Below are 16,522 nucleotides of genomic sequence, written 5' to 3' on the forward strand. Positions count from 1 at the left end.
ACATTTTTCTTTTATGATATTTTCGTCGGAAATACAGGTTAGGTTAGGCTGGTTTGTGGTGATTTTTTTTTTTTTTTTTTACACAGAAAAGGTGGTAGGTGAAATTAGGTTACTTTTCTTTCGGTATTAGAAATATCACAGAAGAAAAATGTCTTAGAATTGTCGAAACATTCGGAAAAACATATTTCTAACACCGAGAGATAGAACGGTGCACTACTATTAATTGTCCATCTAATTTGTGTTTGAATAATTTGTGTCAAAGAACAAGTATGAGGGATGGCTGGCGCAATTACGTTTAATTAAAGGAGTAACACTCGCGACACTAGCGTGTGATGTCTCAACCACTGGGAATATAATTCCACATTTTATTTTTATTTCGTGTGCATCTCAGCGATCAGTTTCATCTTTTTTCTCTTTATCCTCTTCGACAGTGATCGAGCTGTTAGCCTCCTGGGCGATCGGTCACGTCTCTGTTACAAACTATTGGCAAGCATTCGCCAGTCTTGCGACCATCTGAACAGCTCATGCAGATCTCTTTGCATGGTTATGACATCGTCTGACTTACTGTGAGTCGTCCGAAAACATGACAATGTAGCTCGATATATATTCATCGACGTCATTGAATGTAGATCACAAATATGTGGTACGTACTCCACCGAGAACCCCTTTCCTTTGTGAATATACTCCGTTGTGACCACTCTTTGTTGCCTGTCATCGAGCCAGGTGTTTATCCACTTTAAAATCCTGCCTGTGGTGCCATGTGTCTGGATATTAGACAAGCCGTGTATGTGGGAAGTCATGTGGGGTCACAAACTTAAGGTAACGAAGTTATCAGTTCAGAAAACTGTCAAAGCTAACTTCTTTAAAGTATGTCTTCTGAACCTTTGGAATAAACTGCCAGATAATACTGTGACAGCACCAACTATGAGCTTCTTTATGACTAACACTGGTCAACTGACCGCCCACCTGATCGGCTAACGAGTCGACAGGTAATCAAGAGGATAAAGTCTGCACTCAACTGCCAAATTTTCTCTTAAAATGTTCCTGGAGCGGAGACGGCTGGGGTGATTAAAGTGATAGCCTCTTGTCAAGTGTGCGGGATAGTCAGTTTTCCTTCGTGCACATAGAAAAAAACAGGTTTACTAAACATCGAATTTCAGGAACGACGCTTACCAAAAGTCGTCGAGGTAACATGGAAGATACACGTCCATTATTTTTCAGACTACCGAAGAACATGATTTAAACTGGATACTCATAGAAGGAGGAACTTAATGCTTCAACTTTACGAGAAAACAAATGATACAAGAAAAAGGATCAAAGGCCAGAAATAAAATGTTCCCAGCTCACCCACCAGCACTCTCAAGGTCCTCCAAGATCCCTTCGGTACATCGTCGTCAACTGTCTTGTCATAGATGGTGTTGTGGAAAGCGGTCACACGTTACTGACTTATGATTTTGCCTCAGAAGTTTGTATAAATCTGAGGCACAAACACACTCTTGTTCATTGCTGTAAGTCGCCGCGAGCTCTTGACCAATAATAATTTCATTCACACGATGTAAACCGAACTTTTGTCACTCAGTGCCTCACTGAAAAAAAAAGAGCATAGCGTCTAGGGTAAAGGAGAAGACGCCACACAAAGGCTGACGATAAGAGAGTTTCAAACCAATAATTCCTAACCGAATAAAGAGTGCGGGGAGAGATCACAAAAGTATTGAAGTCAGGTCGAGGCGTCACCACCTTGCCGAAGAAGGAAGTTATGAAATATGATTAAACGCTATGGTAGGATATATAGTAAACAACTACATACATGTTTACAGCTATGTATTTTTAAGGCTACTAACATACATTACTATCACTTAAAGCAGTGGTTCCCAACCTGTAGTTCGCGAGGGTTTATTAGAAAATTGTGAATTATTTGGGATTCTTTGTAAGAGTGAAATTAATGAAAATATATAATAACTTGATACAACTGTCTTCTACAGGATGTGCGCGTTTACCCCAGACCGGGCCCAGAGAGAGAGAGAGCCAGCCTTATCACTGGGGTAAATACACACGTCCTGTCCAAGGGTAAATGTAAAAAGTATGTAACTGGTAACAGTTAGACGTGCAAATAACTGTACAGTGTATATGCGATTTTTTTCTTCAAAGTAGCTCCAAAGTTTTGGCGCCCTCCACTATATTTACAATAATAAATGTGGCCCAGAGCCTACAAAAGGTTAGGACCACTGACTTAGTCTTAAAACTACTATAATTGAAGGCACAGAAAGTACTGTATTTGATAAACACTTGAGTGAACTAAAATTCTCCAGTGTTACCATACAGTTCGCTTCAACAATAACTACCCCTAAACATAACCTAACCTAAGTTAACCTAATCTAACCTAACCCTTCCAGGTACCATTAAGATGGTTGTTTTACCTATTGGGTTTGTTGTCTCCGGAAAATAAAAATGTAATACAATGATTATTTTGAATAAGCAAATATTACTATCCCAATTACCCTTTTCTAGATCACCCTTATGTTGATACCAGATACTGTCATGTCTCGTGAACTGACCGTAATTGTATAAATAAGAGACGTACTAAGCTGCTGGCCGGTCGTTTGCCGTTATTTATACAATCACTTCGCGTGTCTGACGACACCCTCACACAGCAGGACAAAAGAATTTTTCTCATTGTGTGCCTGACGTTAAACACAATAAACAATATCTGTGTATCTGAATTTCCATGCATAGTAATGCTGGTATTGTTGATATATAACTGCTCTAGCATTATACGGTTAGGAGTTGCTATTTGTTCTCAAGAGTACGGTACTGAGAAACGGTAGTCAGTAGCATTACTTGTTCACAATTGAAAATCTAAATATTTAGAGTACAATAGAAGAATATTTCTGCACATTAATAAATAGTTTTAGTATTTTCAGTACATGTATGAACTGTCAATTGTTACTGGCGCATCAATGGAACGTTTCTTTGTAAGCCTTATTAACCATATTCCACAATTATCCGTCTTATCAATAACATCATCTTTAAATGATGATTTAAAATAGTGATATCAAGAAGCACTGCCATATACATAACCTTTTGTGAATGTTATAAAAACCGGAAAAGACCGCGCTTCGAACCCAATGGTCCGTACGAAGAATTTGTTTGCAACGTGAAGCTAAAAAAATAACGTCTCTTTCCACAGTAGCACCAAGATTACCACGAATCTTTGCCATAACTAAATACATTTTATTTGCACGAATTAGGAGACAAAATTGAATAACAGAATCTTTTGCAAAAGATTTCTACCTTTATTTTGTGCTTTAGCTTACGTCATTCAATTAAGTTCTTCATTTACAAAGAATATTCACCGTATGAGCCTTTGAGAATCAAGACTCAGCACAGTATTTTCAGTTGGCCTAAAAAATATAGATCTAGCGCATCAAACGGAACACATTTTCTTATATTTCTGAAGATAAAGTGAACTGATGGCGAGGTGCACAACGTGTGGAAATAAGGGGCAGAAAAACGAGACCAAACATCAGACAGTTTAATCAGTGATATAAGTACTGGCAGACGTATGTGACAGTAAAGTTCTTAAGCCTTAAACAGGAGAGCATTTTGTTCCTTATAGTGATGAATGACGTGACACATCTGCCTATTAACTCTTTTATGATATTATCATTAGGCTTTCTTACACTCTCTATATAGAAAAGGTTACAGGAGAAAAAACAGCCTAAGCTACTATGAACAGCTTCAAGACACAACATGGTGACTGGAGGAGTTAAGTTGTCTGAGGCAAGCCGTGAGAACAGCACACGCCAGGCTGAAACAATACAATAAATAACCTTCCCAGTCTGGTGCAAATTTTAGGACCATCGTGTGTTGACTGTCATTGTTATCAAAAACATTATAGATGCAAGTCACAAAAGGCAACAGTACAACAGGTTTAAAATAATTCTTGAAATTTTGACAAAGAACATGAGAAGAACGGCAGTTTTGTACAATGCAAAATGGCTAGGTTCCATTAGTTATGAGGCGTCCAATAATATGTACTGTATAGTCACTTCTGGATGTCTGGAAGCCACGATTTTCAGAATTGTTTAAAATACTGTATACGTACCCGTAAACAATGTAACCTAGTGATTGAGATCATGAATGTACGACGTACAATCTTTTAAATAACTTACACATTTCTTCCCCCACAAGGTACAACTCCAACCACAGAACATAAGGTGTATCAGGCTGACATATGTGTAATTTTTGGTTCATAGAAACTCAACAAAACCACACCCTGAGAAATATTATTTTAAAGAATGTTGCCACTGTATATCAAGTATCACCTTTCTTAAAAACAAAACAAATGAAGTATATAGATTCTGAAAATGGTCAGGAATTAAGATGTAGAGGAATTTATTTACCTTTCTTCTAGTGAACGTAATACAGGTACAGTGCAGGAACAAGAAAACCAGGTCACAGACTTCATCTGTGACAGGTAATTAAGAATGCGGGCCTATTATTTTTCCAAGTTTTAATGACCTTTTCGTAACCACTACATATATTTTCTTTAATAGTGTCCATCATGCTAGAACTACAGCTGTAATATTATTATTATCCACAACTGAAAGAACTGATGTCTAAAGCCAGGAAGACAGTTAAGGGCTACAAAGAAGACACCTCAAACGGTAAAACTGTTTAAACTACTCTTTCCAAAGTCTGGGAACGTGTAAATTAATTTCGACAAACGATCTGGGAAGATATATCAATAGTCTGAATCGGCACAAAGTAAGGATGGAGCGACAAACACAGGTAAAAACAGCAGTCTCTCATCCAAACCTGCTGCAAAAAGCGAATGCTCCAATAACAAAGTAGGCTTCTGTCTCTATAACATTTTACCAGCCGGGATTCAGAACTTATCGACAGGGCATCTGTACACTTCCATATACTGTACTGAGTGGGAGAATAACGCCGTTAAGCCCTTAGTGACGTCGGTGTCACCCACAGTATCTAGACAACTTAGGCGAGCGCCGGATAATCCATCATTGCCGCAGTTCAACTTCTATGCAAAGACCGTGACATAAAATGTACTGAAAATACTCTAACATCCACTGCCACAATATATTGAACACTGGGGTCTGTTAAACACCCTACGTGACCTCTGTTTTGTAATCTTTTTAAACTACCGCTCAGGGGGAGAGTATGGGACTACACAATAAACTAGCCGTTGTCCAGCGTGAATGCATACACTAGTTCTATACAATAATGGAATGCTAAACGATCATTAGGATTAATCATAGCATTACTGAGAAGCTAGTATTTTTGTCTCTTACACAATAGCTAACCAAGACAAGTCTCTGAGAGCCTAGTAGTTATCTAAGCGAACATGACTATCTTTTATACAGCTGTACTGTTAATAGTCAATCTATGTTACAGTACAGTATTTGGTTATGTTTAGTGTGGTGAAGCCGCGGTGTATGGCTTCCAGGCTTGAAGGCCATGTTTACTCGCACTACCAACCCTCCTCCCTGCCAGGCCTACCACAAGTATTTTACAATTCAACTTACAATTGTTAATCTGGTACCAGTTATTTTTGTATCCCCATAACTACCTACCTCTTCCACCCCCCTCCCTCCCTCCTCTTACTAATTAACAAACTGCACCAATCAGATCACGTATATTCTGTTTTATTTATTCCTCAAATCCCAACAATTCTAGCATGTGTCATTAAAACATGCTGTGAATTTATTACGACCTAAAATATCATCATCCAGGATTCAAATAAACATAGGTTCGTAAATTATAATAAAACACACCTTAGGATAACACACAAAACATGTACAAAAATAATATTAAAAATAACAAACTCCACTACAGTTAAAACGAACCTTTGAAATTTACACCTGGGCGGATTAAGTAATTTAGTACAAAAACTTATTAACTGATTTGATGCTTTCTTATTCAGAACTAATTCAAACTAATATTAATCTAGGTTTAGTACATATTAACTGAAGATTCAACTAATAGTAATTCACAGTTAATCAAGGCCAGATAAGAGGATTGAGGTTAATATTTCTAAAACTTTCTCTAAAATATAACCAAGTAACAAAAATCCAACATAAATCAGTGGAAAAGTATATAAAGATTAATTTAGTTTAACCTTACCTAAATATCACTTTCCATAGTTTACTGGTTTTATTCTTTAATGAAGTTTACTTCAAACTACAGAAAAATATAATGATATGTTTAAAACTTAGCGAAGAATGTTTTAGTCGATTTTAGGAAGGTAGTGACTAATCTTCAACAAGCTGCTCCCCCTCCTCATGGTTTCAGGAAAGTTTGCTTCTCGTCGCACCACTCCTACCAGTCTACTTCACATGTCTGTAACACTAAATTTCCAATCAAAAACATTAGTTGTGCATTATATACCCAACTACACCACAGCACTTCTTGTACATCATCAGTGACGTCCCTGTTATTGTTTCATAAGATACGGTAACATAATACAAATTTATCATCACAATACAAGAACATTTCTATAAACGTCGAGAAATATATGAAATACAATTACATACATATAACATAGGCAAACTGTATTCCGAATGATTATTATCACGTGACGTACTTGAGAAACGGTCGCAATACACGATCAAGAGTTGACAAACGGTAAAAAATCAAATTAACAACACGATAAAACATGTCCAACATCAAATAACATACATATTCGTTAAACATACCCTGTGTAGTGTAACATATTTTAACAATTCAAAGATGATTTTAATAAACATAAATAACAGTACGAAAATTACATTCACAATTACTTGACAACACAAACATTAAAACACTCACTTCACTGACGCTAGCTTTTTTTTTTACAATACCCATGGGACTAAATTCTAAATACATCAATATATGTTTACTAAAAAGGTTATATGCTGACTAGTCTTAAGCATCAAGGTAACAGAATACAGATAGATTAATTCCATAATCAAGGTACTGATTTACAAAGGTTCCTATGTGCCATATCTATATTGTACTGTATCTCGTAACCAAAGATATATGAATGTATGTAACTGGTTGACTTATAACACAAAATTAAACACATTGTATGCAGTTATGGAGAAGTACTGTCCCGCTGCCAGCCATTATGTGAAGCCGATACACCTATATTTCGTACAGCGAAGCATCAGAAGGAAGTAGATTTTTTAACATGTCAGTGTACAGTAGGTGCATGGTCTAATAGCTGTATTTAGTCCATGTATAGGCGGAGGGGTAGCGGGGGGTAGAGATAGGATAAGGTGACGTTTGTGTGTTTGTTTATGAGGCATGGAATACGACACACGAGAAACTTAATGCTGTTGAGAGGTGCGAAATGGAAAGAAAATTACGATGATAAGAGAGTGACATAAAAAAAACTGATAGTGTGGGAGGTTGAGAGTTAATGACTCATCAATAAATACGTTGGGTGTAAATCAAACTTAATGCATCACTTAGTTTCTACGTTTTTCTGAATGACCAAACACTCCTGTACAAACTGACACTGAATGAAAAGCACAGGAGGTGGAGGAATGCTTGAGGCGACCTAACATCAGCCACAAGTTAGTCTAAACACCTAACCCAGGGAGTAATTGAAGCGGTTGACGATCAAGGGCGACTGAACCTCATCTTGAGAGTCAAGTCCCATAATCGCTTCACTGTCATAAAATTAAAATTACCTTTTCTTTGTGATATTGTAACCTGTGCATCATCTATGGTTCCTTCTGGTAGACTTCGTTGGTAGTGGGACACGACTTTTGTCCATGACTGTACATAATTATATTTATTCACGTAATACATAGTTACAATGTTTAGTATTATAATGGCACATCTGAGCATTGTTTTATCATATGTAAGCCATATTTATTTCAGACTGCAAGTGATGGTAGGGTGTTGCCAGTTGTTTCCAAGTCCCAACACAGTATACACTCCAGGTACGTTTTTTTAGACCAGAATCTACCTTATCTTTATGAACACAATGGCATATCTGTGGTCATAGATACAACTGTACTTACTATTTGTTACACTTCGTCACGGACGCTTGTAGCCATGAAAGTATTATTGTGTTAGTGACTTACTGTACGGGTGTGGTGAAATGAGGTGCTAACAAATTACTTCACCTGTAGCAGTGAGAGGACTCAACCTGTTTTGCTTCATCTTCAAAACAAGAGAGACCATAACACGGGGAGTTACCACGTCTTCCCGTCCCCTTCACTCACCGCTGATGGCTCATAGCTGTATGGAGTCGAAACCCCAGCATTATTATTATTATTATTATTATTATTATTATTATTATTATTATTATTATTATTATTTACGGGCATTAGCCCACCCGGGCACAGGTCATTTTTAATGACCCACATCAAGGCCTGGGGGGGGGGGACAAATAACAAATAAAAATACAGTGATGATGATGATGATGATAATAATAACAAATAAAAATATATGAAAATAAATAACAATTATAATAAAAAATATATAATTTTTTTAAATAATAATAACAGCCAGAAAAAAAAATAAAAATATCAAGTGAGAAATGATATACAGTATGTATGTTGTGTTGTCAAAGTAAGAGAAACAATTGAGACCCTGCAATTGTGTGTAAATAAGGCAGAAAGTCAGATGAGCAACCTGGGACTTGGTCGCATATGGCAGCAGGGTCTACCATTAGACAACACATTATGCTTCCAATATCTTCCCAGGTGGTAGTACCTCCCTGTTCGATAGCTGCCTACTACCTACCATGCAAAGAGTCACGTGAGAATGTGGGCGTTATATTTCCGTAATAAACAAACTATAGACAACATTCGTGCTCTACGTCACCAGTCTCACAGCTTCAGCTACGAGCAACAGTTATCATCTGAACCACTGAAAATCTGGACCAGGGAATTGTCTATCCACTACAATCGATGAACAAGTTGTCTGTTGCCATAAACTCACCAGGATAACTTGGTACCGCTTGACAACTCTATAAATAAGCGTATATTGTAGCACTCCTAACTAAATATTATTGTTATTCGGCTTCACTGTGATATAACTATTTAACAGATGACGCCGGAAGGAAGACAATCCCTCATAAATATCTACAGTGCATTGCACGCCACGCATTACAGTTTCTCGCTCTTGTGATCCATGGTTGTTTTAATACGACCCGTCTGTTCATTTTAACACATCAAGGGACCAGTTTAGTTTCATGAAAGAGGTATACATATTGTAAATACTAAAGACCCACACAATACACCACATAACAGTGAGTGTTGTCGCTAACAAAACAGTGCAGTATAACAAGTGCTCAATTAATAAAAATACATGTGAGGGTGAAAATAATAAAAAAATATTGTTTTACTGTGATTCCAATGTATGTTTACTATTGCGAGTTTCCTTCTGGCGAATGTAAACAAACACAAGGCTGCCACATTACACAAAACCTGACGAGTCCCTGCAAACGCACTAGTGAAGGGGTCTGTACTTAACTGAGATGATTAAACGGCACTTTTAAGATTTTACTCATTATGATTATTGTATTTGCTAACCTAGAAGCGCACGGCTATAATCTGACCAACATATAGTACTGTGTTACATTTGTTACGAGGTGTGTGTGTGTGCTGTTCCACGCCATAGGTTATATTCTCAGGGGTCTCATAGTTCATGCAGTAGAGAAAAAAAAATAATGTTTTTATCTTTATTTCCTCGTTCAGGTGAAGGAATCATTATTTAGTCGACAAATTATTTGCCAGCAGGGTGTTGATGATCAAATTATTTTACAACTGGTTGGTAAGCAGCGTAAGGCTTTCCATACATAAATCATATTATTAAACTCTTTCCTCGAGTGTTAATTTCTCTGACATCTTTGTTGATTTGTAAATATTATTCTCTAACCTGAAGAAATTTAACGCGACATCTGAGACACCGGCTAGGTGAATATGACGCTATTATTTCTACTCGTACTCGTAGTTCAAAGCTTTCTGCGTAATTTCTTAACACTAATCATAATTTGTGAATTCTATTAAATATTGAAGATAAGAGTTTAACAGTTTTACCAGTGAGATTTATAATGACCATTTCCTCGTTGAAGGTCGGGGAGCACTTACAAAATTATTAATGTACAGTTATGAGGAAAAAAATCAGCAGGGAGCGAGAGAGAGACTTCAGCGTATAATTACTGACCTAATTACACGCTTGAAGACCTTTGTTGTTTTATCCCGATACACACTTAATAATCACACATACACACTCTAACATCTACTGAGTGTGTTTTTGTTGCTCGTAAGATTGCCAGGTGAACATCAGTCAGCTAAATACCCTACGTTCCATCATCTTGAATGCGGTTGAACGTCTTACTTCGGGCAGACAGCATGAAGGTATAGTTGACTCCACTCTCGCGTTTATCACTAAGCGTTGCCAATCCTCTCTCTCCTGGAGGTGTGAATCCCGAACTCTGAAATGTGACTTCAAAGTATTCTCTAGTGAGCGGGAGGGAGAGGGGAGGGATGCGTCTGGGTAGGTTTTTTTTTTTTTGCCCCCGAGGGGGCTAGTTTATTGGGCAACCCCTTAAATCCTGCGCAAGGTGAAGCGCAGAAGTGTTTACAGAGTCCAGCTGGGGAGCATGCGAGTTCATGCTTGCCTTTATGACTCATGCACTAAGGGCGTAAAAGCCTGAAGGTGTCTTCCTGTAGGGAGGGGGGAGACAGGGTGCTAGGGGCGAGGAGGGAAATTGTGTCAGTTGGGAGAAATTACAATGTAGGATGAATTCGTGTATAAGCGTGTAGCAGTTTGTGTAGTGCAATTAAAAATAAAATGTTAATAAAACCTTTATAAGTCCCCCCCCCCAAAAAAAAACTAATGCCGGGCGTAGTTATTTTTATTATAAGGTGCGCGAGCTTATAATGCATGTGTGTGTGTGTGTGTGTGTGTGGAGGGGTAAACTATCAACCTGTTAGTAAAGACTATAGAGCATTACTCGACGCTCTCTTTGACCTTGACAGGGTCCACTGAGGAGGTGGAAGCTCCAACACCAGCAGTAGTATCATCAGTAAATGATCTCGAGGCTGGCATTCGCTTCAGTAAGGCCTCGATTAACTTCTTAGCAGGATTGTCCTCCTCGAGGCTGCAGGCGATAAGCTCGATGTGGCCACGATACAATACTAACTTGTCGTGGGCATCGCGTAACTCTCTGTTTTTGGACTTAACAGTCTCCTCAAATTGTAACTTGAATTTTTTAGATTTCTTGAGCTCGAGCCGCAGTTGCTGGACATCGCTGTTGGTTTTTCTGAGGACTTTGTTGCACTGCGCGATCACGTGACGCAGAGATTGATTTTCTTTCTTTAGGCCTTGGATCTCTCTGTAGAAGGAGAAAGAGGCAAAGGTGTTAATGTAAAATTATTTCATTTCAGTATAAAAATTAAGAAGTCCATCATTATTTCAAGTTTTGTATTTACCTTGGTGACAGTAACGGCGATAATGTAGAGACGGTTAAAACACTTCTCCACTCGTACACAGCATATCAGCCATCCACCTCTTAATTTCCTTCACATCTTGTTACTTGCTAATAAAGATAGCCTTAGTGTAGATACTATAGTATATTAAGGCGACATATACTGGTTTTACTTATTAACCACTTTAAATTAGGTTAGGTCTTCCTTGATACCTCCATTGGCATTTTCAGATAGATTAGATAAATAAATAGATATATATTGTTATTCATTTATTACATATTGGCATAAAAGTTACCATTGACTCATGATATATCGTTATTAAATTATCATCTTGTGTGTTATAGTGTTTGTTTGTTAACCCTTCCATGTAAAAATCTTTCCTGTGTTTTCTTTTCCATATCTTTTCCGTCATTGTATTTTTAGTAATCAGTCAACCTCTACCTTACCTCCAGTTTCCATTTTAGTACTCAATCACTCCATTTGGTATAAACAGTACTCAACTTACATTTTCTTCTTTTTATTTGTACCCACCTTGATTTTGCCTTACCTTAGTACTCAACTTAGCTTTACCTTACCTTAGTACTCAGCTTTACCTTAGAACTCAACTTAGCTTTACATTACCTTAGTACTCAGCTTTACCTTACCTTAGTACTCACCTTTACCTTACCTTAGTACTCAACTTAGCTTTACTTTACCTTAGTACTCAGCTTTGCCTTACCTTAGTACTCAACTTAGCTTTACATTACCTTAGCACTCAGCTTTACCTTACCTTAGTACTCAGCTTTGCCTTACCTTAGTACTCAACTTAGCTTTACCTTACCTTAGTACTCAACTTAGCCTTACATTACCTTAGTACTCAACTTAGCTTTACTTTACCTTAGTACTCAACTTAGCTTTAACTTACCTTAGTACTCAACTTAGCCTTACCCAACCCACCTTTTCTTAATCTCTCTGTTCTTCCTGGCCATGATAGCGTTCAGTCTCCTCTTCTCCTTATCGGGGTCTTCGTAAGGTGCCATTTCGTATACTTTGATCTTCTTGGGTAGAGGCTGAGACGTTGAGGGAAGGTCAACTGACTGTTTCCTCTCCCCCTCACTCGACTCGTCAATTGTAAGTGCTTCATCTGTTGACAAGGTATATGGAATTAACTTAGAGTATAGTGGATGGAAAGTCAAAGTAGAGTTTGTTTAGGTTTACTCACCGAGAAGATTCAAATTTGATTCTTGAAGAGTTCGTATTTGACTACTGTATTCATCATCAGGACGCATAGATATGACGGGGCCGGACAAAAGCCCCCTAGGACAAAAGCCCTTCAGTAAAAGTGCAAAATAGGACAGAAGCCCCCTGTTCTTATGCGAAAGAGAGGGTCATTAGAAATATTAAAAATATAAATAGATTTAAATATGACACATGTTCATTCTGTATTTACCGAGGTGACCCTTGGGCCCAGTGAGGTCAGGGGAGTAATTATCCCAGTAGACAAAACATACGCCATTGCAGATTTAATAAACATTCCTTGTATACTTCTTTATAACAGTAACAGAATTCCCGAAGGTTAGGTTAGGTTAAGTTAAGTTAGGTTAGAGAAGTGTTCATAAACTGTAAAAAAATAAAATAATTATATTATTTTTTTTCTCCCGGGGGACTTTTGTCCGAGGGGGGGTTTTGTCCTACACTCAGATAAGACACAGACAAATAAATTAAGCTGACAAGTGAAGAGGTTAATACAAATATAAGAAAAAGGCAAGACAATTAAGATAAATTCTCCAGCATTCAAATTGGATTTTCTTTTATTATCGAGTCTTACGTGTGTTGTGACTCCCTCAAATTCTCGTGTCAGGATCCTGTCAATCTTACTTAGCTCTCCCAATACTTTCAAGAGTAACCTGTAACTCAGACATATTCAGAGTCGTGTACACTGCCATTATAATCTTTTACGAGTATCAGAAGTGAAGAACAAAAAATTAAGTAAGGCATAACATTTTGGATTACGTGAAGATTAGCCCCCCCCCTTATCAGTTTATTTGACCTGAATAATAACCACCATACCGCTACCTTGGGGTTAGGTTAGCATAACGCTTTGTGAGGGAGTTTAAAATATTTGAATACGTTTTCTATGAAATATAAAAAACCGGAAACTTATGATACTCCGACGGTTTACTGATAGAAGCTAACGATAACAGGGTAACGTGTAGTTTCTCGTTATAATAAGCTTCAAATCTCACACTGGCGATCTACAACCTATCTTCATAAAAATAAAAAAACATTCACTATAATGACAATAACATATCGTCAAGTTAGTAAAGGATAAGCCGTCCACTACTCCACACCGTTCAATTTTAAACACCTCGGTGGATTTGATGACACGTAAAGAACTCTTAACGCTATTTAAAGTTGATTCTCTTAACTAGTTCCATACACTAGAAAAAACCCATAAGAATTAAGTAATTTCTTCCCGTTACCAAGTTAATATTTAGCGAAATCAAATTATATATTTTTTTTACTTAAAACAAAATGTCGCAGAGTTAAACAATGAATGCGTTTAACCCTTTCAGAATGATGGTTTAAGCTATCATCCACAATCAAAGGCTTACACTACCATACTCAATAATTCAACCATAATCTTAAAAAAAAGGGTAAAATCATCAGCCGGTTTAACTATTATTGTATACAGATTATTAAACCATAGTCATAACGATTCCACTCTCCGAGTACAATGACTGAACCCCTGAGTGGAATATCTTGAAACTCTTGACTCTTTCAATTACTTATATCATTACGGTTAAGACTATAATCATTATTATTGGATCACCTGAAGAATTGTCACCCCAGAGTTTGGCAGGGTGACAATTCTTCAGGTGGGATATCCTGGGGTGACAATTCTTCAGGTGGGCTCAAAATTTTTAGTCATAATCATCAGTCGACCATGGCACGCAATACCTTCCAAACTGTCGTCTTACCACTGTTGTGTGATGATTCCTCTAAAGTTATTCGGTGGCTTCAACAAAACAGACTTTTAAAGCGTGAAGTGTGGTACTTGTGATAACTGGATGAATTGGACAAAATACTCCAGATCGAAGGATTGTTTTCTGTGGAAATGCCAAACAAAAGACTGCCTGAAGTATAAATCCACTAAGTCTATGAGAATAGGATCGTTTTTTGCCCGTTTTAATATTTCACTTCAGAAGTGGGTTCATGTTATGTATCTTTGGAGTGAGCGTATTGGAGAAACAGCAGCAGGCCGTCAGGTTTTTCTGATAATCCTCTGGATGCATAACACAAAAGAATATATTTATGTTATTCTAATTATACAAATTATATTCACTGTGGGCTGGGGTGACGATTCTTCAGGTGGAGCAGGCTGGGGTGACAATTCTTCAGGTGGGATATCCTGGGGTGACGATTCTTCAGGTGGACATTCTGGGGTGACGATTCTTCAGGTGATCCTTATTATTATTATTACCAGTAGCCTCATTATCACGAGTTAATATTATTATCAACACTATTATCATTATTATTACCAGTATCATCATCAACACTATTATTATTAACACTTATCATTACTAATATGTATGATCATTATTATTAACTATTATCATTATTATGAACATCATTATTACGGCATATAGTGTTAGTCCTACGCAATACGGTCAAGCGACAAAAACGGTCGGCCGGAGGTTACAATACGTACCAGATATCGTTCATTTCCTTTAGCTGGAAAAACGTTCCTTGGGACTTGTGACAGGATGAAACTATCAAAACTCTCCGACATTACCACCACCCCATCATTAATTTATTTTTATATATTTATTACTCTGACTGAATCTATAAACAGTGTGGATGAGTTAACCATTCTTATATTATGAATGAGTGATTTACCTTTTCTTTTATAGCAGTCATTACCGTTTCTTATATAGCATTCATTACCGTTTCTTTTATTGCAGTCATTACCGTTTCTTATATAGCATTCATTACCGTTTCTTATATAGCATTCATTACCGTTTCTTATATAGCATTCATTACCGTTTCTTATATAGCATTCATTACCGTTTCTTATATAGCATTCATTACCGTTTCTTATATAGCATTCATTACCGTTTCTTATATAGCATTCATTACCGTTTCTTATATAACATTCATTACCGTTTCTTATATAGCATTCATTACCGTTTCTTATATAGCATTCATTACCGTTTCTTATATAGCATTCATTACTGTTTCTTATATAGCATTCATTACCGTTCTAATATAGCATTCATTACCGTTTCTTATATAGCATTCATTACCGTTCTTATATAACTTACCTTTAATTTCAAGCTTGGGTTGACGTCGAAGCCTTCCAGAGAGAGAGGACGCGCCAATATCCCCCTCACCCGGGCTGCCAGACGAAAGATAAACAATATTTTTACTTCCACCCTCTTCCTCCCTACTCTGTTCACTCTCACTTTTAATCTCAATCTCAGTAGTGTGTGTGGGCTTCTTCCTTATTCCTTTACCTTTCACTTTTTTCCTCTTTGGGGACATTAATGACGAATCAACTAAATAAGAGATAGGTGGGGGATGGTAGGATAAGGCGATTTTAAGACCGTCCGGTAGTCATCAACACAACGTATTCACTCGCACTTTGCTTCTCTGATGTTCTAATTTGTAAAAAAAAAAAAAATCATAAGTCACTGTTTACCAAATAATAGGAGCTACTTCATCCCACTACGGATTACTAAAGGGATATGAAGACAACTGACTGGTCTATACGTATTATACAGTATATATTAAGGAAAGCTGTTTTACGTACGTACTGTACATGAATATTATGCTACCGAAACGTTTGACCAGAAGACTCACGCAATTTCCTGGCACCTTCACACGGATGTTTCTTTATTCAGGGTGAAAGTTGAGTTATGGTACTTCCTTTTAAGTACAGATCACACGAAGATTAGGAATCCCGGTTTATTTCACCTGAATAAACACCCTAATACTATACAAACCTAACGTAATCGAACTTAATCGAACCACCTGAAGATTAGGAACCCCGGTTTATTTCACCTGATGCTGTACTAATCTAACCTAACTTA

The 16,522-nt window shown here is 37.3% G+C and overlaps 1 protein-coding gene across 1 annotated transcript; it reads right to left on the bottom strand.

The window, feature by feature from the left end:
• Positions 1-9,683: 9,683 nt before the first annotated feature.
• On the bottom strand, positions 9,684-16,162 carry LOC121874217. The gene is made up of 3 exons (XM_042378248.1): positions 15,755-16,162; positions 12,387-12,573; positions 9,684-11,356 (listed from the first exon to the last, which is right to left on the bottom strand). The coding sequence occupies exons 1-3, from the start codon at positions 15,972-15,974 to the stop codon at positions 10,972-10,974; spliced, it is 792 nt and encodes a 263-aa protein (XP_042234182.1). The 5' UTR covers positions 15,975-16,162; the 3' UTR covers positions 9,684-10,971.
• Between the last annotated feature and the right edge of the window lie 360 nt (positions 16,163-16,522).

This window comes from Homarus americanus, unplaced genomic scaffold, assembly GCF_018991925.1.
Source record: "Homarus americanus isolate GMGI-L3 unplaced genomic scaffold, GMGI_Hamer_2.0 scaffold49667, whole genome shotgun sequence".
NCBI classification, from domain to species: Eukaryota; Metazoa; Arthropoda; class Malacostraca; order Decapoda; family Nephropidae; genus Homarus; species Homarus americanus.

Excerpts from the sequence above, each read along its gene's own strand:
- LOC121874217 (XM_042378248.1), bottom strand. The coding sequence starts at position 15,974 with ATGTCCCCAAAGAGGAAAAAAGTGAAAGGTAAAGGAATAAGGAAGAAG. Across the intron at positions 12,574-15,754 it reads ACCCAAGCTTGAAATTAAAG|ATGAAGCACTTACAATTGAC; the intron begins GTAAGTTATATA and ends CCTTGTCAACAG. Across the intron at positions 11,357-12,386 it reads AACAGAGAGATTAAGAAAAG|AGAGATCCAAGGCCTAAAGA; the intron begins GTGGGTTGGGTA and ends CTCCTTCTACAG.